We start from the raw sequence: 25,405 nt of genomic DNA, 5'->3' as shown, positions 1-25,405 counted from the left end.
TGGGTGATTTTGTTTTTCTGCATTTTATGTGCACATTTGCAACTTTAAGATACATCCAACTAAAACTGCTATTTTTTCTTGATTATATGGGTGAAACACTACTTATTTGTTTATAATACCATGGAACATTTACATCTCCTTTACTGACTCCTATGGAGAATCCATTGGGGGGGGGGGGGTGGAGGTGCAAAAAGAAAGCCAAATGATGATCAGAAACATAGAACACTAGCCATAGGTGTCACAGTGTGGTCAAATCACCAAACAAACTTAGACAGTCATGAACACCAGCAGTCAGTATACTGTATTACATCCAGGTAATACAAAAAAATCTCTTTTGTAGTTTAGTGTATATATGGAAGGAATTAAAAAAAATATATAAAATGTTTTTTTTAACATTTGAGTACCATTAAAATTATTAAATTAAAAACAATAAATAAACACCAACAATAAGATACTTTTTGCAATGTCATGACAAAATTTTTCACATTTTTTAGCAGAAGCAAAAAGTGTATTAAAAAGTCCTGTAAAGTCTTATTTACCAGTAATACCATAGAAATATACAGCAGTTCCATAGTATTCAAAAGTATATTTGTCTTTTGACAATCCAAAATACCATTTATTGATATGAATTCATAAGAACCTTGCTACTGTCGTGGTGCAATATGTAAAAAGGTAAATGAACATGGAATTGATATGACACATAATAAACACAGCACAACACGGAAAGAAAAGACGTTGAATGGCCTTTGCCCAGCAGAGGTAGATAAAGGTTATAACAAACTGTTTACTGACCATACATACAGGTACTTAAACAGTAGATCAGTTGAACAAGAGCTCAGCCAGTAAGTGCTTTTTATACATTGCTCCCCCTTTGCTCTTTTCTAAAGAACTAGTGTACCACCCAGTTATTGCTCCACTATATTTAAATATTCTACCTACCTAAAATCTACATTCTACCATTATTTAAGGCTTTTTATAATTATTCATTCTATTAGTCTTATTTTTGCAATGTGTAAATAAAATTACAATGTATCCTAAAACCAAGAAAAAGCACCATGTATTCCCAAACATAAAGCTGTTATTGAAAATAAAACACTGGACAACATTATATATAAATATACATATTTTTTTCTGGTGCATTTTCTTAATATTGCGCTAATATGTGCAAATGCTTTGATTTTATTTTTATTAGCGCATTTTATGACTAAAATCAGGAGAAGAATTAAAATGATGAATGCATAGTATTGGTCCTTTCTACATAATCTCAGGTAGTAGATGAGGCAGAGACTAAAAGAAAAGACTAGTCTTAAGAAGGGGATGCCTTTTAGCAAAGAAGTTGTGTTTGCTTTAAAGTATTTTCCTTCGTATCCCTGCTACACAGCAAACATGTTTGAAGTGCACTTCCCAAGTGTAGAAAGAGAATAGGAAGGAAACTGAGTATATTTATTTGAACAGCCCTTATAAATCTTCCTTCCTTTAATATTACTGGAAACAATAAACAACCTAACAACAACATTTCTAACATGGTAGCAATACTAATCAATATGTAAATTTAATGGTTTACTAGTCAGGAACATAAAAAAACCTACACAATGTTCTTTCTGCAAGAATGCACTGAGCCTTTTTAGGTTACAATGAAAATCAACATTCACAGAAACATATAGATGGGTCAGTCACCAGTGTTCAACAAAATATCAGATCACTACAATTGCCAGGGCATGGCAAGATAATCGCAAGTACATTTTTATTTTTTTGTCCATACTCTATTTATCGCTTTATAAAAGGCTTGCTACACTGTATCAAGGGGTCCATTGGGTTTTTGGATAATCACTAGGCCAGATTTGGCAGTTGTTAACTTTAAATTCTATTTAATAGATATATAGCAGGTATATATAGTTGTTTAGAGCCACCCTGTCAGGATTTTTTAAACCTGAAATTAGCTCTCTGCAAAGAAAACTGTTTACACTTACCTGTCCTAGTGCCTCCATCACCAAACTCAACTACACTCAAGAGGGAAGCATGCTAAAAGGTCTTTAAACTTCCATATGTGTTGAATGGCTCATTCCCCTCTACTCTGTGGTTTATTCCACCAACCCCTACATCACTATTGCATCTGGTACTGACATAGGGATCAACAGATGGGACCCTTCACAATTTGGCACTTTGAGAAGGGTCAAATGTACAAAATCTTTTATTAAATTTCCCTATTCATTGCAACCGAGTTTGACAGAGCAGAAAACTAGACAAGTAAAAACTCTCTGTTTTTCAAGAGTTGCTAGTTTCAGGTTTTAAAAACCATGACATTTTCACTTTAACAGAAAGCAAAACTAAGCAAAATATATTAACTTCCAATGCTGACCTCCTCCTGAAAATGCTAGTGGCTTGGTATGCAGTCTATGAGGTCAAGGCAAAGTCACAACGTCTGATCTGCATATTTTTCTGGGTCATTAATTCTATTTGTTGAATACATGGGTTCAGCATGAAAACCAGGTTACTAGCATTGTCAGAATATATCATCAGCAGTGCAGTTTCCATATTTATTTTAGTTCAGGTTCTCTTTATGGGGGGAGGCCAGTAAAATCAGCAAACAAGTCACTCTGTCAACCAAATCAGAAGCAACAGCTAATTAGCATTTTAAGCTATTTTTGCTGAATGCATTAAGCTTAATTCTCATTAATTTGATTGTAATTTAAATAAGCCACAATGTTTTCCTGGGCAAGACTTCCCATCTTGATATGTTTTCATCACATCTACAGTAAACTAATAAATATTGACATTTGATTAAAAAAAAAAATAAAACTGCAACTACAGCAGAAATAAAAATGTAATTCACAATGAATGCCAAAATTGTACCTCCAATGTGAAGGCCTTCATCTATATTACTCACTGAGCTTAACTGGTTCAACATACTGAATCAAAAGGCTGCTCCTGTTCAACTGACCAGCAAAGAGACTGGACATTTTATTTTTCTTAGATGGGACCTGGAACAACACAGTTTGTTATAGGTTCATGTAAAAATGGGATAATTGCCCAACTCTTTAAGGAGAGCATTAGTCTCACTGTTTTACCATCCTTCAGCCCCAAGGCATGTAGTTTCCTTGATCAGTTGTCTGATCCTATTAGCATAAAGACACCCTACTGTAGGAGTGCCCATTTCATACAAATAAACAGTTGAAACTATGCTGTTTCCTAAGTTTTTTTATGGTTTTCACTTTTTTTTTTTTTTTGCTTTAAAGAGATGGGTATAACAATGTTACAGATGGGCAGAATGAATATTGGTGCTATTATTGTTTGCTATGCTTGCATTCATAGCACTGCCATTAAAGTAGAAACTGACAGGACATAAATGATGAATACAATGGCTAGAAATATATAGACAGTGAAAAGACTCAGTATAGCTTTGAGAAACCATCCCAAAAATAAAATCCTGTATTAACAAGTGCAAAATCAAACAAAAAAGAAAAATCCATACATTAAAACACAGTGTATAAAATGGTGTGAGAAATTTAAGTCACCATACAGCCTTTTAGTCAATAAAAAGCTGTCCCATGTTGTCCTTGAAGTTTGGAGTCTGGCCCATCTTGACATTTTTATTCGGACTGACTTGTAAAAATTGGTTGTAAGGTACAAGCACCTCGTTTCTGTTACATGTGACTGTAGCGGTTTGCTGGAGTGGGCCAGTGGCATGTCTATCCAATTGAAGACTTCCATTATTCTATTCCTCATTTGTTGAACGGTCTTCCAAAATTCTTAAGTTTTCAAAACCCAGTTCTGTTGAGTTTTGTGCTGCTGAGACTGCTAGTACGGTATGTAATAGTATCAGTACAAGAACACACAGTTTAAGTCTGCTATTACACAGTCTGGATGCTGATGAAGCTGTGAGTGACGTCCTGTGACACAACGTTGAATCATGTGATTTTTTAGTCCCTTTGGATTGGTTATCTGTTGATAATTCCCATCTGACATCACAGCATTCTGGTTCTGCATTGGTTGGATAGGTTTCATACAGCCCTGTAAAGCAAGATAACATTGTCAGTGCTTTATATTTACAAAATCAACTCCATGTCTAGATTGAAAAATATATTTTCTCTTCTGTTGAACTAGATATTGATAAACAATGTAGCCTGGGACCTTTTTAACATGGCGGCGACAAAGCACTTCCCTGGGCACTTATGTTTATTAAGCCGTTGTGCTCAATATGATATTCTGTACACCTAGAAGAGTTCTACAGGAAGCCACCATTAAAGCTAAACTCCAGGCAAACAGATAAATAAACATATAAAACATTTATGGGAATTTGTATCCACTTAGGCTAAGTTTGGACATGAAGCAGCTCTTGCTGCCTCTCTGAAAATAATCGGGGGTGGATTGCTTTTAAGAGGCATTTTACAGTCACCAAGGAGGTGATGTGTTGCCTTCTCATCACCTGTTTTACCCTGTAAATGCCACAACATTGTGCTGCAACCATGTGCATTGCATGTGGTTGTAGGACAATTGCCATGTGGCTCAATTAATGGGTGAGGCATGCATACAATCCAATCTGGATCCTTTTGCGGTTTTTACTGCCCTCCAACCATAGGTGTAAACAGTCCCTTAATCGTAAAATTTACCTAGTATAGCACTGTCTGGAGGGGCAAGGGATCTCATTTTTCTCTGTTGCAGTAACTAGTGTTGAGCGAACACGGACTGTATTATTCGTGTTCGTACCGAATAATTGGATTTTTTTTACCCGAACACGGACACGGACACTTTACTGTATGTTCGGGTAAAAATCCGTGTTCGGTCGTTTTATTTCCGGGTTTTGCATGCTTTGGCGCTCTTTTCATGGCGGGCTTTCAACAGCCAATCAACAATCGTTTAACTGGTGTGCCTTAAGCCATCCCAGCCATGCCTGCAAATGTCTTAGTAGCTGTGATTGGCCGTCTGAAGCATGTGACCAAGTCTTTATAAGTTCGAGGCAGCCGCCGCAGCAGCGTCATTCTGCTGCTTAGCTAAGGGACAGAGCACACATCAATGTGCTGGCTGCTGATTAGGGAAAGATAGGCAGGAAAAAACCATTTGTGTCCGGATAGAATTGAGGGACAGGTCGGAGTGTTTAGGCAGGGCGAGTTGTAGGCATTTTAGGGATAGAGTCTGCTGAATTATAGGGTCAGTGTCTTCTACAAACTACAATCGATATTGCTGTGTGGGGGGTGGGGTGAATCTGCACTCAATCCTGATCTACGATCTCTTCTCAATCCTGTTAGGGACAGAGTCTGCTGAATTTTAGGGAAACTGTGTTCTACAAACTACAATCGATATTGCTGTGTGGTGTGGGATTGGAGATAGGCAGGTGTCAGTGATCCACATCCATTTTTCTGTGTGTGAGCTGCAGTGAACACAATCTTTTTGGGCTGCAGTGAACACAATCTTTTTGGGCTGCAGTGAACACAATCTTTTTGGGCTGCAGTGAACACAATCTTTTTGGGGTGCAGTGAACAAAATCTTTTTGGGGTGCAGTGAACACAATCCTTTTTGGTGTGCAGTGAACACAATCTTTGTGGGGTGCAGTGAACAAAATCCTTTGTGGGGTGCAGTGAACACAATCTTTTTGGGGTGCAGTGAACAAAATCCTTTTTGGGGTGCAGTGAACAACATCCTTTTTGGGGTGCAGTGAACACAATCTTTTTGGGGTGCAGTGAACAAAATCCTTTGTGGGGTGCAGTGAACACAATCTTTTTGGGGTGCAGTGAACACAATCTTTTTGGGGTGGAGTGAACAACATCCTTTTTGGGGTGCAGTGAACAAAATCCTTTTTGGGGTGCAGTGAACAAAATCATTTTTGGGGTGCAGTGAACACAATCTTTTTGGGGTGCAGTGAACACAATCTTTGTGGGGTGCAGTGAACACAATCTTTTTGGGGTGGAGTGAACAACATCCTTTTTGGGGTGCAGTGAACAACATCCTTTTTGGGGTGCAGTGAACACAATCTTTTTGGGGTGCAGTGAACACAATCTTTGTGGGGTACAGTGAACAGAATCTTTGTGGGGTGCAGTGAACACAATCTTTGGGGGGTACAGTGAACACAATCTTTTTGGGGTGCAGTGAACACAATCTTTGTGGGGTGCAGTGAACACAATCTTTTTGGGGTGGAGTGAACAAAATCATTTTTGGGGTGCAGTGAACAACATCCTTTTTGGGGTGCAGTGATCAAAATCCTTTTTGGGGTGCAGTGAACACAATCTTTTTGGGGTGCAGTGAACAAAATCCTTTGTGGGGTGCAGTGAACAGAATCTTTGTGGGGTGCAGTGAACACAATCTTTGGGGGGGTACAGTGAACACAATCTTTTTGGGGTGCAGTGAACACAATCTTTGTGGGGTACAGTGAACAGAATCTTTGTGGGGTGCAGTGAACACAATCTTTGGGGGGTACAGTGAACACAATCTTTTTGGGGTGCAGTGAACACAATCTTTGGGGGGTACAGTGAACACAATCTTTTTGGGGTGCAGTGAACACAATCTTTGTGGGGTGCAGTGAACACAATCTTTGGGGGGGTACAGTGAACACAATCTTTTTGGGGTGCAGTGAACAACATCCTTTTAGGGTGCAGTGAACACAATCTTTGTGGGGTGCAGTGAACAACATCCTTTTAGGGTGCAGTGAACACAATCTTTGTGGGGTACAGTGAACAGAATCTTTGTGGGGTGCAGTGAACACAATCTTTGGGGGGTACAGTGAACACAATCTTTGTGAGGTGCAGTGAACACAATCTTTGTGGGGTGCAGTGAACACAATCATTGTGGGGTGCAGTGAACTCAATCTTTGTGGGGTACAGTGAACACAATCTCATACTTCTGAAGATTTGAGGGTGCTGCCTGTTCCATACTCCCCCTACTCCTCATCTAGCCTTTTAGGGGTACAAACAATAGTAATTGGGGCCTAGTGTGGTTGTGTACGTGTGATATACATACACTTTTTTTGGATCATATTTTCTATTCCGCTATTTAATCAAAAACCTTTGGGGATCAGTTAAATTGGGGGATAGTCTGTGTTGGTACGTGTGAGAGAGATCCACCTTTCCAAGTTGTTGGGGTTCATCTCATACTTCTGAAGGTTTGAGGGTGCTGCCTGTTCCATACTCCCCCTACTCCTAGCCTTTTAGGGGTACAAACAATAGTAATTGGGGCCTAGTGTGGTTGTGTACGTGTGATATACATACACTTTTTTTGGATCATATTTTCTATTCCGCTATTTAATCAAAAACCTTTGGGGATCAGTTAAATTGGGGGATAGTCTGTGTTGGTACGTGTGAGAGAGATCCACCTTTCCAAGTTGTTGGGGTTCATCTCATACTTCTGAAGGTTTGAGGGTGCTGCCTGTTCCATACCCCCCCTACTCCTCATCTAGCCTTTTAGGGGTACAAACAATAGTAATTGGGGCCTAGTGTGGTTGTGTACGTGTGATATACATACACTTTTTTTGGATCATATTTTCTATTCCGCTATTTAATCAAAAACCTTTGGGGATCAGTTAAATTGGGGGATAGTCTGTGTTGGTACGTGTGAGAGAGATCCACCTTTCCAAGTTGTTGGGGTTCATCTCATACTTCTGAAGGTTTGAGGGTGCTGCCTGTTCCATACTCCCCCTACTCCTCATCTAGCCTTTTAGGGGTACAAACAATAGTAATTGGGGCCCAGTGTGGTTGTGTACGTGTGATATACATACACTTTTTTTGGATCATATTTTCTATTCCGCTATTTAATCAAAAACCTTTGGGGATCAGTTAAATTGGGGGATAGTCTGTGTTGGTACGTGTGAGAGAGATCCACCTTTCCAAGTTGTTGGGGTTCATCTCATACTTCTGAAGGTTTGAGGGTGCTGCCTGTTCCATACTCCCCCTACTCCTCATCTAGCCTTTTAGGGGTACAAACAATAGTAATTGGGGCCCAGTGTGGTTGTGTACGTGTGATATACATACACTTTTTTTGGATCATATTTTCTATTCCGCTATTTAATCAAAAACCTTTGGGGATCAGTTAAATTGGGGGATAGTCTGTGTTGGTACGTGTGAGAGAGATCCACCTTTCCAAGTTGTTGGGGTTCATCTCATACTTCTGAAGGTTTGAGGGTGCTGCCTGTTCCATACTCCCCCTACTCCTAGCCTTTTAGGGGTACAAACAATAGTAATTGGGGCCTAGTGTGGTTGTGTACGTGTGATATACATACACTTTTTTTGGATCATATTTTCTATTCCGCTATTTAATCAAAAACCTTTGGGGATCAGTTAAATTGGGGGATAGTCTGTGTTGGTACGTGTGAGAGAGATCCACCTTTCCAAGTTGTTGGGGTTCATCTCATACTTCTGAAGGTTTGAGGGTGCTGCCTGTTCCATACCCCCCCTACTCCTCATCTAGCCTTTTAGGGGTACAAACAATAGTAATTGGGGCCTAGTGTGGTTGTGTACGTGTGATATACATACACTTTTTTTGGATCATATTTTCTATTCCGCTATTTAATCAAAAACCTTTGGGGATCAGTTAAATTGGGGGATAGTCTGTGTTGGTACGTGTGAGAGAGATCCACCTTTCCAAGTTGTTGGGGTTCATCTCATACTTCTGAAGGTTTGAGGGTGCTGCCTGTTCCATACTCCCCCTACTCCTCATCTAGCCTTTTAGGGGTACAAACAATAGTAATTGGGGCCCAGTGTGGTTGTGTACGTGTGATATACATACACTTTTTTTGGATCATATTTTCTATTCCGCTATTTAATCAAAAACCTTTGGGGATCAGTTAAATTGGGGGATAGTCTGTGTTGGTACGTGTGAGAGAGATCCACCTTTCCAAGTTGTTGGGGTTCATCTCATACTTCTGAAGGTTTGAGGGTGCTGCCTGTTCCATACCCCCCCTACTCCTCATCTAGCCTTTTAGGGGTACAAACAATAGTAATTGGGGCCTAGTGTGGTTGTGTACGTGTGATATACATACACTTTTTTTGGATCATATTTTCTATTCCGCTATTTAATCAAAAACCTTTGGGGATCAGTTAAATTGGGGGATAGTCTGTGTTGGTACGTGTGAGAGAGATCCACCTTTCCAAGTTGTTGGGGTTCATCTCATACTTCTGAAGGTTTGAGGGTGCTGCCTGTTCCATACTCCCCCTACTCCTAGCCTTTTAGGGGTACAAACAATAGTAATTGGGGCCTAGTGTGGTTGTGTACGTGTGATATACATACACTTTTTTTGGATCATATTTTCTATTCCGCTATTTAATCAAAAACCTTTGGGGATCAGTTAAATTGGGGGATAGTCTGTGTTGGTACGTGTGAGAGAGATCCACCTTTCCAAGTTGTTGGGGTTCATCTCATACTTCTGAAGGTTTGAGGGTGCTGCCTGTTCCATACCCCCCCTACTCCTCATCTAGCCTTTTAGGGGTACAAACAATAGTAATTGGGGCCTAGTGTGGTTGTGTACGTGTGATATACATACACTTTTTTTGGATCATATTTTCTATTCCGCTATTTAATCAAAAACCTTTGGGGATCAGTTAAATTGGGGGATAGTCTGTGTTGGTACGTGTGAGAGAGATCCACCTTTCCAAGTTGTTGGGGTTCATCTCATACTTCTGAAGGTTTGAGGGTGCTGCCTGTTCCATACCCCCCCTACTCCTCATCTAGCCTTTTAGGGGTACAAACAATAGTAATTGGGGCCTAGTGTGGTTGTGTACGTGTGATATACATACACTTTTTTTGGATCATATTTTCTATTCCGCTATTTAATCAAAAACCTTTGGGGATCAGTTAAATTGGGGGATAGTCTGTGTTGGTACGTGTGAGAGAGATCCACCTTTCCAAGTTGTTGGGGTTCATCTCATACTTCTGAAGGTTTGAGGGTGCTGCCTGTTCCATACCCCCCCTACTCCTCATCTAGCCTTTTAGGGGTACAAACAATAGTAATTGGGGCCTAGTGTGGTTGTGTACGTGTGATATACATACACTTTTTTTGGATCATATTTTCTATTCCGCTATTTAATCAAAAACCTTTGGGGATCAGTTAAATTGGGGGATAGTCTGTGTTGGTACGTGTGAGAGAGATCCACCTTTCCAAGTTTTTGGGGTTCATCTCATACTTCTGAAGATTTGAGGGTGCTGCCTGTTCCATACCCCCCCTACTCCTCATCTAGCCTTTTAGGGGTACAAACAATAGTAATTGGGGCCTAGTGTGGTTGTGTACGTGTGATATACATACACTTTTTTTGGATCATATTTTCTATTCCGCTATTTAATCAAAAACCTTTGGGGATCAGTTAAATTGGGGGATAGTCTGTGTTGGTACGTGTGAGAGAGATCCACCTTTCCAAGTTGTTGGGGTTCATCTCATACTTCTGAAGGTTTGAGGGTGCTGCCTGTTCCATACTCCCCCTACTCCTAGCCTTTTAGGGGTACAAACAATAGTAATTGGGGCCTAGTGTGGTTGTGTACGTGTGATATACATACACTTTTTTTGGATCATATTTTCTATTCCGCTATTTAATCAAAAACCTTTGGGGATCAGTTAAATTGGGGGATAGTCTGTGTTGGTACGTGTGAGAGAGATCCACCTTTCCAAGTTGTTGGGGTTCATCTCATACTTCTGAAGGTTTGAGGGTGCTGCCTGTTCCATACCCCCCCTACTCCTCATCTAGCCTTTTAGGGGTACAAACAATAGTAATTGGGGCCTAGTGTGGTTGTGTACGTGTGATATACATACACTTTTTTTGGATCATATTTTCTATTCCGCTATTTAATCAAAAACCTTTGGGGATCAGTTAAATTGGGGGATAGTCTGTGTTGGTACGTGTGAGAGAGATCCACCTTTCCAAGTTGTTGGGGTTCATCTCATACTTCTGAAGGTTTGAGGGTGCTGCCTGTTCCATACCCCCCCTACTCCTCATCTAGCCTTTTAGGGGTACAAACAATAGTAATTGGGGCCTAGTGTGGTTGTGTACGTGTGATATACATACACTTTTTTTGGATCATATTTTCTATTCCGCTATTTAATCAAAAACCTTTGGGGATCAGTTAAATTGGGGGATAGTCTGTGTTGGTACGTGTGAGAGAGATCCACCTTTCCAAGTTGTTGGGGTTCATCTCATACTTCTGAAGGTTTGAGGGTGCTGCCTGTTCCATACCCCCCCTACTCCTCATCTAGCCTTTTAGGGGTACAAACAATAGTAATTGGGGCCTAGTGTGGTTGTGTACGTGTGATATACATACACTTTTTTTGGATCATATTTTCTATTCCGCTATTTAATCAAAAACCTTTGGGGATCAGTTAAATTGGGGGATAGTCTGTGTTGGTACGTGTGAGAGAGATCCACCTTTCCAAGTTTTTGGGGTTCATCTCATACTTCTGAAGATTTGAGGGTGCTGCCTGTTCCATACCCCCCCTACTCCTCATCTAGCCTTTTAGGGGTACAAACAATAGTAATTGGGGCCTAGTGTGGTTGTGTACGTGTGATATACATACACTTTTTTTGGATCATATTTTCTATTCCGCTATTTAATCAAAAACCTTTGGGGATCAGTTAAATTGGGGGATAGTCTGTGTTGGTACGTGTGAGAGAGATCCACCTTTCCAAGTTGTTGGGGTTCATCTCATACTTCTGAAGGTTTGAGGGTGCTGCCTGTTCCATACTCCCCCTACTCCTAGCCTTTTAGGGGTACAAACAATAGTAATTGGGGCCTAGTGTGGTTGTGTACGTGTGATATACATACACTTTTTTTGGATCATATTTTCTATTCCGCTATTTAATCAAAAACCTTTGGGGATCAGTTAAATTGGGGGATAGTCTGTGTTGGTACGTGTGAGAGAGATCCACCTTTCCAAGTTGTTGGGGTTCATCTCATACTTCTGAAGGTTTGAGGGTGCTGCCTGTTCCATACCCCCCCTACTCCTCATCTAGCCTTTTAGGGGTACAAACAATAGTAATTGGGGCCTAGTGTGGTTGTGTACGTGTGATATACATACACTTTTTTTGGATCATATTTTCTATTCCGCTATTTAATCAAAAACCTTTGGGGATCAGTTAAATTGGGGGATAGTCTGTGTTGGTACGTGTGAGAGAGATCCACCTTTCCAAGTTGTTGGGGTTCATCTCATACTTCTGAAGGTTTGAGGGTGCTGCCTGTTCCATACTCCCCCTACTCCTCATCTAGCCTTTTAGGGGTACAAACAATAGTAATTGGGGCCCAGTGTGGTTGTGTACGTGTGATATACATACACTTTTTTTGGATCATATTTTCTATTCCGCTATTTAATCAAAAACCTTTGGGGATCAGTTAAATTGGGGGATAGTCTGTGTTGGTACGTGTGAGAGAGATCCACCTTTCCAAGTTGTTGGGGTTCATCTCATACTTCTGAAGGTTTGAGGGTGCTGCCTGTTCCATACCCCCCCTACTCCTCATCTAGCCTTTTAGGGGTACAAACAATAGTAATTGGGGCCTAGTGTGGTTGTGTACGTGTGATATACATACACTTTTTTTGGATCATATTTTCTATTCCGCTATTTAATCAAAAACCTTTGGGGATCAGTTAAATTGGGGGATAGTCTGTGTTGGTACGTGTGAGAGAGATCCACCTTTCCAAGTTGTTGGGGTTCATCTCATACTTCTGAAGGTTTGAGGGTGCTGCCTGTTCCATACCCCCCCTACTCCTCATCTAGCCTTTTAGGGGTACAAACAATAGTAATTGGGGCCTAGTGTGGTTGTGTACGTGTGATATACATACACTTTTTTTGGATCATATTTTCTATTCCGCTATTTAATCAAAAACCTTTGGGGATCAGTTAAATTGGGGGATAGTCTGTGTTGGTACGTGTGAGAGAGATCCACCTTTCCAAGTTTTTGGGGTTCATCTCATACTTCTGAAGATTTGAGGGTGCTGCCTGTTCCATACTCCTCCTCCTACTGCTCAACCATCCTTTTAGGGGTACAAACAATAGTAGTTGGGGCCTAGTGTGGTGGTGTACGTGCGAGATACATACACTTTCTTTTTGATCATATTTTCTATTCCGCTATTCAATTAAAACCTTTGGGGATCAATTCAATTGCGAGATAGTCTGTGTCGGTACGTGTGAGATCCACCTTTCCAAGTTGTTGGGGTTCATCTCATACTTCTGAAGATTTGAGGGTGCTGCCTGTTCCATACTCCTGCTCCTACTGCTCAACCATCCTTTTAGGGGTACAAACAATAGTAATTGGGGCCTAGTGTGGTTGTGTACGTGCGAGATACATACACTTTTTTTGATCATATTTCCTATTCCGCTATTCAATAAAAACCTTTGAGGATCAATTGAATTGCGGGATAGTCTGTGTCGGTACGTGTGAGATCCACCTTTCCAAGTTTTTGGGGTTCATCTCATACTTCTGAAGATTTGAGGGTGCTGCCTGTTCCATACTCCTCCTCCTACTCCTCATCCATCCTTTTAGGGGTACAAACAATAGTAATTGGGGCCTAGTGTGGTTGTGTACGTGCGAGATACATACACTTTTTTTGATCATATTTCCTATTCCGCTATTCAATAAAAACCTTTGAGGATCAATTGAATTGCGGGATAGTCTGTGTCGGTACGTGTGAGATCCACCTTTCCAAGTTTTTGGGGTTCATCTCATACTTCTGAAGATTTGAGGGTGCTGTCTGTTCCATACTCCTCCTACTCCTCATCCATCCTTTTAGGGGTAGAAACAATAGTAATTGGGGCCTAGTGTGGTTTTGTACGTGCGAGATACATACACTTTTTTGGATCATATTTCCTATTCCGCTATTCAATAAAAACCTTTCTAGGGCAAGATCTTAAATTACAGAAATATGAGGAGACCGTCAAATAAGGGCCGTGGCCTGGGTCGTGGTGCTGCTGGTAGAGCTCCTGTTGCAAGGAGAGGACGTGGTCGATCTGTGCCAGCTACACGCACAAGTGAAACACCTTCCTCAAGTGTGAGTAGGCGACAGAACCTGCATCAGTATTTGGTAGGGCATCAAACGCCCCTAGAAGTGATGAGGCCAGAACAAGTTGAGGCGATAGTAGATTGGTTTGCTGCTGACAGTGCCTCCAGTTCCTTCACATTGTCTCCCACCCAGTCTACTGCAGAAAGGTCAGAGTTGGCACCTGCAGCCAATGTCCAACTGTCTTTCACCTCACCCCCTTGCAAATCAGGCCAGCAGTCTGAGCCCCAAGCCATACAGCAGTCTCTTATTCTTTTTGAGGACTCTGTCAGCAGGGTTTCCCAGGGCCATCCACCTAGCCCTGCCCCAGAAGTGGAAGAGATTGAGTGCAGCGATGCCCAACCACTTATTTCTCAAGATGAGTACATGCAAGGATCATCGCAGCACGTCTCCGATGATGACGAAACGCAGGTGCCAACTGCTGCGGCGTTCAGCATTGTGGAGACCGACAAGGAGGGCAGGGGTGAAGACTGGGTGGAAGATGATGTGGAGGACGATGAGGTCCTCGACCCCACATGGAATGAACGTCATGCAGGTGACCTGAGTAGTTTGGAGGAAGAGGCGGTGGTCGCACAGAGCCACCAGCACAGCAGAAGAGGGAGCAGGGTGCAGAAGCGGAGCGGCCGTGCCCTAGACACTACGCCCGCTACTGCCCAACGCAGCAAGGGAACGAGCGCACCAAAGTCAGCTCAAAGGAGTTCTCTAGCGTGGAAGTTCTTTAGAAAATGTGCTGATGACAGGACACGAGTGGTTTGCACCCTGTGCAATCAGAGCTTGAAGCGAGGCATAAACCTTCTCAACCTGAGCACAACCTGCATGATCAGGCATCTAAGTGCAAAGCACGAGCTGCAGTGGAGTACACACCTTCAAAACCAAGAAACGTCTCTGGCTCATCCTGCTTCCTCTTCTGCTGCAGTCTCGGCCGCTCCAGCCACATCTGTAGTGATACCGGCACCTGCCACCCCGCAAACAGACGATCTGTCAGCAACACCACCACCTGGGTCACCAACAACCATCTCCACAATGTCCCGTGGAAGCGTTCAGCTTTCCATCTCCCAAACACTTGAGAGGAAGAGGAAGTACCCCCCTACCCACCCGCGATCCCTGGCCCTGAATGCCAGCATTTCAAAATTATTGGCCTTTGAAATGCTGTCATTCCGTCTGGTGGAGACGCACAGTTTTAAAAACCTTATGTCGGTGGCTGTCCCACAGTACGTCGTGCCCAGCCGCCACTACTTTTCCAGGCAAGCCATCCCTTCCCTGCACAACCAAGTGGGGGAAAATATCAGGTGTGCACTGCGCAACGCCATCTGTGCCAAGGTCCACCTAACTACGGATACGTGGACCAGTAAGCACGGTCAGGGGCGTTATATCTCCCTAACGGCACACTGGGTAAATGCAGTGGCGGATGGGCCTGAGGCGGATAGCAATTTGGCGCATGTCCTTCCACCACCGAGGATTGCAGGGCGCTTCAGTTTGCCTCCTGTTCCTAACTCCTCCTACTCCGCTTCCTCATCCTCTACCGCCTCCTCATCCGGACAGCATAACACCTTCACCACCAACTTCAGCACGGCCAGGGGTAAACGACAGCAGGCAGTTTTACAACTTGCCTGTTTGGGGGACAAACCACACACCGCGCAGGAGTTGTGGAGGAGCATGGAACAGCAGACAAATGAGTGGTTGCTGCCAGCGAGCCTCAAGCCCGGCCTGGTGGTGTGCGATAACGGGCGAAATCTCATAGCAGCTCTGGGCCTAGCCGGTTTGACGCACATCCCTTGCCTGGCGCATGTGCTGAATTTGGTGGTGCAGAGGTTCCTTAAAAACTACCCCGATATGTCAGAGCTGCTGCAGAAAGTGCGGGCCGTTTGTGCGCACTTTCGGCGTTCTCACCCTGCTGCTGCTCGCCTGGCAGCGCTGCAGCGTAACTTCGGCCTTCCCGCTCACCGCCTCATATGTGACGTGCCCACAAGGTGGAACTCCACCTTGCACATGCTGGAAAGACTGTGCGAGCAGCAGCAGGCCATAGTGGAGTTTCAGCTGCAGCACGCACGCGTGAGTCGCTCTGCGGAACAGCACCACTTCACCACCAATAACTGGGCCTCCATGCGAGACCTGTGTGCCTTGTTGCGCTGTTTTGAGTACTCCACCAACATGGCCAGTGGCAATGACGCCGTTCTCAGCTTAACTATCCCACTTCTATGCCTCCTTGAAAAAACAATTCGGGCGATGATGGAAGAGGATGTGGCACAGGATGAGGAGGAGGAGGAGGATGAAGAGGTAACATTTCCAAGGCTTTCAGGGCAGTCATTCGCAAGGGGCTCCGAGGGTGGGTTCCTGCACACGCAAACGCCAGGGACGCAATTGTCCAGCAGGGGCACAGTTCTGGAGGATGAGGAGGATGAGGAGGAGGAGGAGCTGGAGGAGGAGATGGAACCATGTTCACAGCAGGGTGGCACCCAGGCCAGCTCATGGCCATCACTGGTGCGTGGCTGGGGGGATACAGAGGACACGGACGATACACCTCCCACAGAGGACAGCCTTTCGTTGCCTCTGGGCAGCCTGGCACACATGAGCGATTACATGCTGCAGTGTCTCCACAACGACCGCCGAGTTGCCCACATTCTAACTTGTGCTGATTACTGGGTGGCCACGCTGCTGGATCCCCGTTACAAGGACAACGTACCGTCCTTAATTCACTCACTGGAGCGCGATCGCAAGATGCGCGAGTACAAGCGCACGCTGGTAGACGCCATGCTGCTGGCATTCCCATCTGACAGCGGGGCCACAGTGGAAGCACAAGGCAGAGGAGGAGGAGGAGGAGGTCGCCAACGCAACCAGGGCACCGCCAGCACCTCAGAAGGCAGGGTTAGCATGGCCGAAATGTGGAAAAGCTTTGTCAGCACGCCACAACAAACAGCAGCACCAGCAGCTCAGATGGAACGTCTTAGCAGGAGGCAGCATTTTACCAACATGGTGGAGCAGTATGTGTGCACACGCCTACATGTAGTGAATGACGGGTCTGCCCCCTTCAACTTCTGGGTCTCCAAATTGGGCACATGGCCTGAGCTTGCCCTTTACGCCTTGGAGGTGCTGGCGTGCCCTGCAGCCAGTGTATTATCTGAACGGGTATTTAGCACGGCTGGGGGCGTTGTGGACAATGTGGACAAGCTCACGTTCATTAAAATGAACCAGGCATGGATCCCACGGGACTTTTCCGTACCTTATGCAGAATAGCAATGGATACCGACCTTACCCACCCATTGTTCCATTTTTGCTCTTTCTCACTCTTTTGGGGTGTACCCTCATTTAAAATTTTTGAAAAGAAGCAGTGTTGGCTACCTCGTCCTCCTCCTCAGGGCCAGATTAATGTAGGGGCTATTGGAGCTGCAGCTCCAGGCCCCTACCTTTTATATAGGCCCCGGGTTGGCCATATTCACTGTTACCGCTCTTCTGTCACTTGTAAACACAGAAGTCTGGCTTCTATGCTCGCTTCCCCAGGCAGCACCCTCAGAACCTCCCCACACAGCGTGAAGGCCGGACAAGGAGGGACAGTTGGCGATGCATGGATGTGTTTATGGGCTTCAGAGACAGCATCCCATGTTGAATTAGGCATGCATGGCTGCACCCTTCCTCCTCTGGGTGCATGGCAAGGCACGGCCCTTAAGGCCCTTCAAAATCCTCAGCACCAAGCCCATGATGCTGTTAATCCGGCCCTGGTCCTCCTCCACCGCCGCTTCCACCTACACCGCCCATAGGTGTGCGCAGCCTATTGCATTAAGGTGTGCACCCCAAAGTTGAAATACACATGCATGTGTTTGCCAGCAGGGAGAGTAATGTATCGGGGCCATGTACCTGTAGGCAAGGAGAAATAGAGCAGAGCAGGTCCCAGGGAGATCTTTCCCATCTCCTCACTGGCAATGCTATGTGCCCTAGGTGATTAGGGTGTGCCCAGGCACACCCAGCACACCCTGTGCGCACGCCTATGTCACCGCCACATCCACCACCACCTCAACCTCCCTCCTACTCCATATGGGCCTCGTCCTTCAGAGATGAAGAAGAACATTGTTTTATTTTTCTGTTTTTTTTTGTTGTTTTAAGTTATTTCCCTATCCACATTTGTTTGCAGAGCACTTGCCATGCTCTTAATTACGTTTTGCTGCCATTTGCAGCACTCTAGCCCTTTCCTTTGGTGTTTTAGAGCCATTTTAGTGCCTTAAAGTTCGGGTCCCCATTGACTTCAATGGGGTTCGGTGTCCGGGAAAAGTTCGGTAAAAGTCCGGGACACGGACCCGGACTTTTTTTTAAAGTTCGGCCGAACCCGTCGAACACGGACATCTAGGTGTCCGCTCAACCCTAGCAGTAACACATATAAAAGGAATTGGAGGGGCAGCAATAAAGATAGGGAATTAAGTAAGAGAGAATTGTAGTGGATTCATGAGTTAAATTTCCTAGTTCGCCCGGGATTTAAAAATAGAATTCGATTTGAATTGTTTTCTTAGTAACTATTAATATAATCTGAGGCTCTCACAAATATTTTGCAGTAGTTGGTGGTTTTAAAAAATGTTATTTATGATTTTAAGCTTTTTTTTACATTTAATGTATTAGATCATTTTAAATATAAAGGCAGATTGAACTACTTTAATTTAAATATTGCAGGTTTTAATGTTGGGATATATTTTGCTGTAATTATAATTAAATTATTATGTATTAAATTATAATTACATTTAGCCACTTTTATATATATATATATATATATATATATATATATATATATATTTTGGGAGAATTAAGTACAGTCTGGTATAAGTATCCACAGGAAAATTGAGGCCAGGAAGCAGTTTAGACTCCTAGAAGATGGTGCCGAAATAAAGAATAAGCAGGGATTATAAAAAACATTGTGTAGTCGATGAGAAAATGGTGCTGATGCTGGACTATTTAAGCAACGCGTGATGGTGGCCAATCACAACCCCTCGGTCACCATATGACGAAACGCGTAGGGGGGCCAAAGTAGATGATGTAGTCATGCATAGAATAACGAGGAGGAATGTTATTTTGTTTGCAAAATTCAAAGTATATACAAGGTGCTTCTGTATGTATTAAATGTTGTGCATATGGTTGTGCACAGAAGCACATTTTATTGTGAGAGAGTGTGTAAAGTAATTCAAAAAAATTGGAAGCACCATTTTTATATGTTGTTGAGTGGAGGAGTGGAGCGGAGCAGGAGATTTGGAGATGCTGAGAGCCAATTTAAAGAGGAAATGTTGCCTTTAAAAAGACAGAAGGCTGATTGTCATGATTGTTGGACAAGAAAGATACCTACAGTATGTAAAGGAGTGCTGGGACCACCATAAGGAGACACAAGCCTTTTTTTTAACCTTGCATTTATTGTGGGTCAAATTGTTCCGATGAGAGCACATCTGGTGGAAGTTAAGCACACAATGAGGAGAAGTGGTGAAAGTCACAGGTTCTATCGGAATTATTAATAAATGGTTTATGAACTGACACAGACTAATAAAACTGTGGTGGAATAATTCAGTTGATACAAAAGAGGGATTATCTGCATGTGGAATAATATTACGTGGTGGAGAATGTATTACTACAGCACAATTAATGCTAGGCAAACATAGCTCAGTTTTTTTTTTCACTCCATCAGCAGGCTGAACTGAAACCCCAATCTACATATTGGAAATTTCAAACACCAAGCTTTGAGGTTCAATTTAGGTACTTATGCTGCTTGCAGAGCTGCAATATTTATGTCTTTTTATATGTGTCTGAAGTTCAGCATTAAATAAAAGTATGAATATGCCTTTAAACAATAAACATATATATATATTTTAACCTAGTTTACTTTATTATCTTAAATTCCAGCAATTTTATATACAATCTATTTTTGTAATAAGGAATATAGTACTGATTAATGAAATTAAGATTATCTACTAGAAATTAAAAATAAAAAACAATAAACAAAATAGATATTTTAATGTTTTATGTGACAAAATGACTGGAGAGTGAGTTAATGGCAAACTTTACATTCTAAAAAAACAGCACAGTCTGGTCTTTTATTGGAAATAATGATATACAGTACTTACTCCTCTTCACTAGCTGATAGTTGGTAAACCTGTTAGTATCCTAAGAGTATTGAACAGGCTTAGTGCAGTGCACCCAAAAATGCCTGCACAATTAGCTGATAGCTCCAGTACCAAGAGAACCCTCATATTTGACATCCCCCCACAGTGCATAATTATCCACGTGTAACATCCAGAGATCCACTGAGATGCTAAAATACACTGAAAGTACACTGTAGTATACTGTGCTACATACAATAAGCCATTCCCTGCTATAGCGATTTGTTGTCTGTACATTCTCTGATTGAAGGAGCTGGAGAGAAAAGGCAGGCTATGTCATATTCACCACCTCATCCAATTACAGAATGCCTTGTATTCATTGAAAAAAAATACAAGAGATGTGAGATATTCAGCATCCCCAGTGGCCTTCTGGATGTGACACATGGATAATTATTAGGGATGAGCTCTGTGTCTGAGTCAAATGTATGTTCGACTCGAACATCAGCTGTTTGTGTGTTCACTGATTACACGAACAAAGAGGGCGCTCGACTGAAAGTTCGCCCACCAATGAGCGCTCCATAATGCACTGTGCTCTTGCAGTGCATTGATTTCTGATGATTGGCCAAAGCATGCACCTGACCTGTATGCTTTGGCCAATCACAGTATAATGTAAAGTGAGAGACATGATTGGCCAAAGGCAGAGTGCCTTTGGCCAATCATGGTTTAGGGGCTAAGTCCACTCCCCACACTATATAAGACTACTTCTTACACGGCAGCCTTGTATAGTGTATGACAATCGAGATTAGATAGGTAGTTAGTGGATAGTGAGTTTAGTCAGTTTAGTGAGGCATACTCCACTTTTAAAATGTATGGATATGTTATAGTCCTGGGTCCCCTCTCGGTTCTCCCCAAGTTTGGTGTCCCTTTCACTTATGGTTCAGGAACAGTGCTGTCCAATATTTCCCATAAACGCCAATGTTAAAGCCTGGGAGCAGTGCCATGTCAAGCTGACCAATATTTCCAATAGATGCCAATATTAAAGACAGGGAGCAGTGCCATGCCAAGCTAACCAAGATTTCCCATAGATGCCAATGAGCACTGATAGCTGAAAATTGGTCTGGGCAGGAAAGGGATGAAAGTGCCCTGTATTAAAGTGCTTAAGGGAAACCCTATGACAGAATTAAAAAAAAAAAAAGGTGTGGGCCCTCCCCCTCCAAATTCCATACAAGGCCCTTTGGATCTGGTATAGATTTAAAGGGGAACGCCACGCCAAAATTAAAAAAAAAAATGACGTGGGACCCCCCCCCCCAAAATCCATACAAAACCCTTATCCGGGCATGCAGCCTGGCAGGCCAGGAAAGGGAGGGTGAGCGAGTGCCCCCCCTGAACCATACCAGGCCCCTTGCCCTCAACATGGGGACAGTTCTTTGGGGTGTCCCCCAAAGCACCTTGTCCCCATGTTGATTGGGATAAGGGCCTCTTCCGGACAACCCTGGGCTGTGGTTGTGGGGGCCTGTGGTTGGGGGACTCTTTGGAATCTTGAAGCCCCTTTAACAAGGGGGCCCTGAAATCCCCCCCCCCCCATGTGAATGGGCATTGGGTACATCGTACTCATACCCATTCACCAAAAAAGTGTAAGAAAGTAAAAACCACAGAAGACAGTTTTTGCCAAATTATTTATTAAAAAGAAAAAAAAGATAGTGTCCCTCAATGTAAATCCATAGTCAATCACAATGCCCGCTAACCTGAAAAAAAACGCAATTGCAAAAAATGTTTTGCCTCCTAAGAGGGTACCCACTATATGCTCGATCTTTGGCTTTAACAATTATTTTATAGGCAAGGGGCGGGGACACATGACATCACTTGACATCAGAAGGGGCGGTGTCACCGGGTGACATAGCCGGGTGGCCCCACCCCTTGCCTACAAAAGAACCGTCAAAGCTGAAGATCGGCATACGGCAGGTAGCTTCTTAGTTTTTGCAATTTTTTTATTTTTTGGGTCGGAAGGTGTCGTGATTGACGATAGATTTACATTGAGGGACACTATTTTTTTTCTTTTTAATAAAGGACTTGTCAAAAACTGTGTTCTGTGGTTTTTACTTGTTTTTATACTTTTTTTGGTGAATGGGTAGAGGTACAATGTATCTGATACACATTCACAACCGGGATCTGGGGGCCCCCTTGGTAAATGAGGCTTTCAGATTTGGATAAGCCCCCCACCCACAGACCCCAACAACCACAGTCCAGGGTTGTTGGGAGAGGCGCTTGTCCCCATCAACTTTGGGGTGGGGGGACACCCACCCCCCATGTTGAGGGCATGTGGCCGGTTATGGTTCAGGAGGGGGGGCACTCCCTCATCTCCCCCTCTTTCCTGGCAGGCTGCATGCTCATATAAGGGTCTGGTATGGATTTTGGGGGGGAACCCCACACTGTTTTTTTTTTGTAATTTTGGCTTGGAGTTCCCCTTAAAATCCATACCAGACATGAAGGGCCTGGTATGGACTGGGGGGACCCTATGCCATTTTTATTATCTGTGTTGCCGGGAGCTGGCAATACATTACAGCCACGAGCAAGTTTAAGAAATGTCAGTATTGCTGCAGCAGGCTTGATACATTGTACAGATGCACCACTTTACAGGCACATTAAGGGGATCCCCAGGCATGATATTTATATACATTTTTCATTTTTATTGTTTCACTTTAAGCATCATTAAAATCACTGCTCCTTTAAAAAACGATTGTTTAAAAAAAATGTTTTTGCATTGATACATGTCCCCCAGGGCAGTACCTGGGCCCCCAAATGCTTTTTATGGCAATAACTTGCATATATGTAAGCCTTTAAAACGAGGACTTTTGATTTTTCATGTTCGTGTCCCATAGACTTTAATAGAGCTTGCATGTTCGCTAGTTTTCCTGTTCGGGATGGTCTGGGGCAGGGGGGTGTTCGGCCCATAACTAATAATTATGTGTAACCAAGCTGGACCAATATAAGTTTAAAAAATAAATATCTCCTGGATTTCATCTTTAAAGCTGAATTCTAGGCATACATTAATAAAAACAATGAAACAAATATGTGCTAAAAAAAAAAAAAAAAAAATTAAATGCATATTAAATTTGACTTGATTTTATTGAAATCTGACTTTATTTATAAATTTGTTCTGCAACAGACTGGAAGAGGGAGGGATTACAAATTGACAGAAGGAGAAAGGGAGATGAATTCATTAGTCGGTTGCATCTCCTTCACTGAATGGAAAGAAATGCCAACTCTTTGGAAAATAAGAAAGCTCATATATACTATATGCACTGTCCCCTGGCAGTTCATCTGGAGTTCAGCTTTAGCCCAAGTTCACACTGCTCCAACATGAAAGTCGCGCTACTTCCAATCCAACTTTGCCCTGCAACTTCAGTCTGACTTTGATCCGACTTAATGTGACTTTTTACACTCTATGGCATTGAAATTATACTAAAGTTGGACAAAAGTAGTGCAGGAATCTTTTCTAAATTCGGAGATACTTGTGTCAGATCAGTTAAGATGCCTCTAATAGGTAAACATTGAATTTGACATGTCATGTGGCTTGTGCTCTGACAATTTGGATCCCATGTCACACCAGTCTTTAAAGGGTAACTCCACTTTCGTGGGGAAAAAAAAACAAAAAACAATAGAGCGTATACAATTGCGACACAATTTATATTGTAATTGAATGTTATTAAAATTACCTTTCCTTTTCAATCTGCAGCCGCTGTAATTTTAAGAAAATGCAATGCAATATGGCTACCTGGAGTTGCTCTGTACACAGAATGTGTACTGACCACACCCTAGAAACATAATTTCCTGCTTGTGTGATTGTATCACCAATTTTCTCAGTCTGCCTAAGATACAACTCAGATTTCTGGCATCCCCTGCAGCAAAAATTTCATTTTTGGTGAGATACTCCCAATAGGAACACGTCTAAAGGGATGCAGGCCCAGCAGATTTCCCCCTTAGTGCTCTGCAGGTGCACAGCTGATTGATAATTATGAAACCACTGCCATTAGACCCACTTAGCACAGAGGCACAGAGGAACAAACAGTGATTTATTCAGAATAACAAAAGGTAGGAATCTGCAACAAAGGTTGTTAAAACGCTTGCAGTGTACAGAGATCACCCAGAGGGGAATGTTTTTTTCTCAACAAAAGTGGAGTTATGCTTTGGGGGGGGGGGGGGTGTAAAAGCAAAAGCATTGTATCATTACTCTGGAGGACAAAAAGTTGCTAACTAGGGAAAACCAAGAGCCTTAGACGTTTACCCATCTTTTGTCTTTGTCCTGAAAATGAAACACACAATCTATGGTTGTGCTACCATTGATGAGAGTACAGTGAACTTTTGCTGCTGCTCCCACAGTGCTATAACAGTTATTTCGAGATCCTCAGAAAATACCTGGCATAAGTGGTTGCAGCAGTTAATCAAGAAAAGAAAATTCCTGCATGTCCCTTCAACCGAAGTCAATCAAACAATCAACTTCTGTCAAGCAGGGATAGTCACATAGCTACACATTAACAGAGGTTTGGTCTGTCAATGGGGAACCAGCCCAATGTTGATCAGTCTATGGCCAGATTTGGAAAGAGAATAGTTAATATAGTTAAATTTACGCTAACTCAGTATGATTACATGGAAGAAAAGGCTAAAGCTGACCATAGATAGATTGTTTTTTTTTTGATTGCCCAGTGGGCTGTTTGAGGTGAATGGAAGAATCCTCCCCATTGTGCTATTGCATTCTTACAGCAGGGACTCCTCTGCTGTCAGGATACACTGATCAGCGCTGAAGCCGGTTGGCAACTTGAGCTGATCGAGTGAAAATTTTCCAATATTCCTCTTTGAGACAAGCAAATCATTAGATTGACTTCTCTCAAGCAGGAACAGCCAAAGATAGATTGAAATTTGACTTGTCTTTGCTGAAATGGCCAATTCCCAACACATCTATGGCTCTTTTCACTCTAACTATTCCTATTCCCTCCTCCTATCTATCCTGCATACCCTGTATACAAATATCTATCTATCTACTACTGTTTAAATCAACTCTGGTCCGGTTAAATGATCCTGCACCTCTGGCTCCCCTGTGTAAGAGGGATTTTTGTGTAAGGAAGATTGATTTCCCTTTTATTCCTGTTCTGGGGGCAACCAAACTGTGGGATTTACTTTCACTCTCACTTTCAGTAACAAGAGTACCCGGAATATAGTGAAAGAATGAATGTCCCTAATGGGGACACTGTTAGTAAGAGAAATCTGACTGTTCTGATCCCTTTCCAAAATAAAAACATTTTTGCCTATGATTATATTTTGACAGGGTTTTTAAGCCTTCCTTACTTTATCCAAAAAGAAGAAAATAAATGGCTTTAGATAC

General features: G+C 42.8%; 1 protein-coding gene across 1 annotated transcript in view; it reads right to left on the bottom strand.

Moving 5' to 3' along the window:
• Positions 1 to 2,557: 2,557 nt before the first annotated feature.
• The window catches only part of NALF1 (NALCN channel auxiliary factor 1), a 727,347-nt gene continuing 704,499 nt past the window's right edge, over positions 2,558 to 25,405 (bottom strand). The window contains exon 3 of the mRNA XM_082245043.1: positions 2,558 to 4,011. Coding sequence (XP_082101169.1) covers positions 3,716 to 4,011 — 296 coding nt within the window. The 3' untranslated portion in view covers positions 2,558 to 3,715. The remainder of the gene's footprint in view (positions 4,012 to 25,405) is intronic.

This window comes from Pelophylax lessonae (assembly GCF_965119305.1).
Source record: "Pelophylax lessonae genome assembly, chromosome: 2".
NCBI classification, from domain to species: Eukaryota; Metazoa; Chordata; class Amphibia; order Anura; family Ranidae; genus Pelophylax; species Pelophylax lessonae.
Note: the sequence above shows the minus strand (reverse complement) of the source record. Positions and strands in the feature narration are given on the sequence as shown.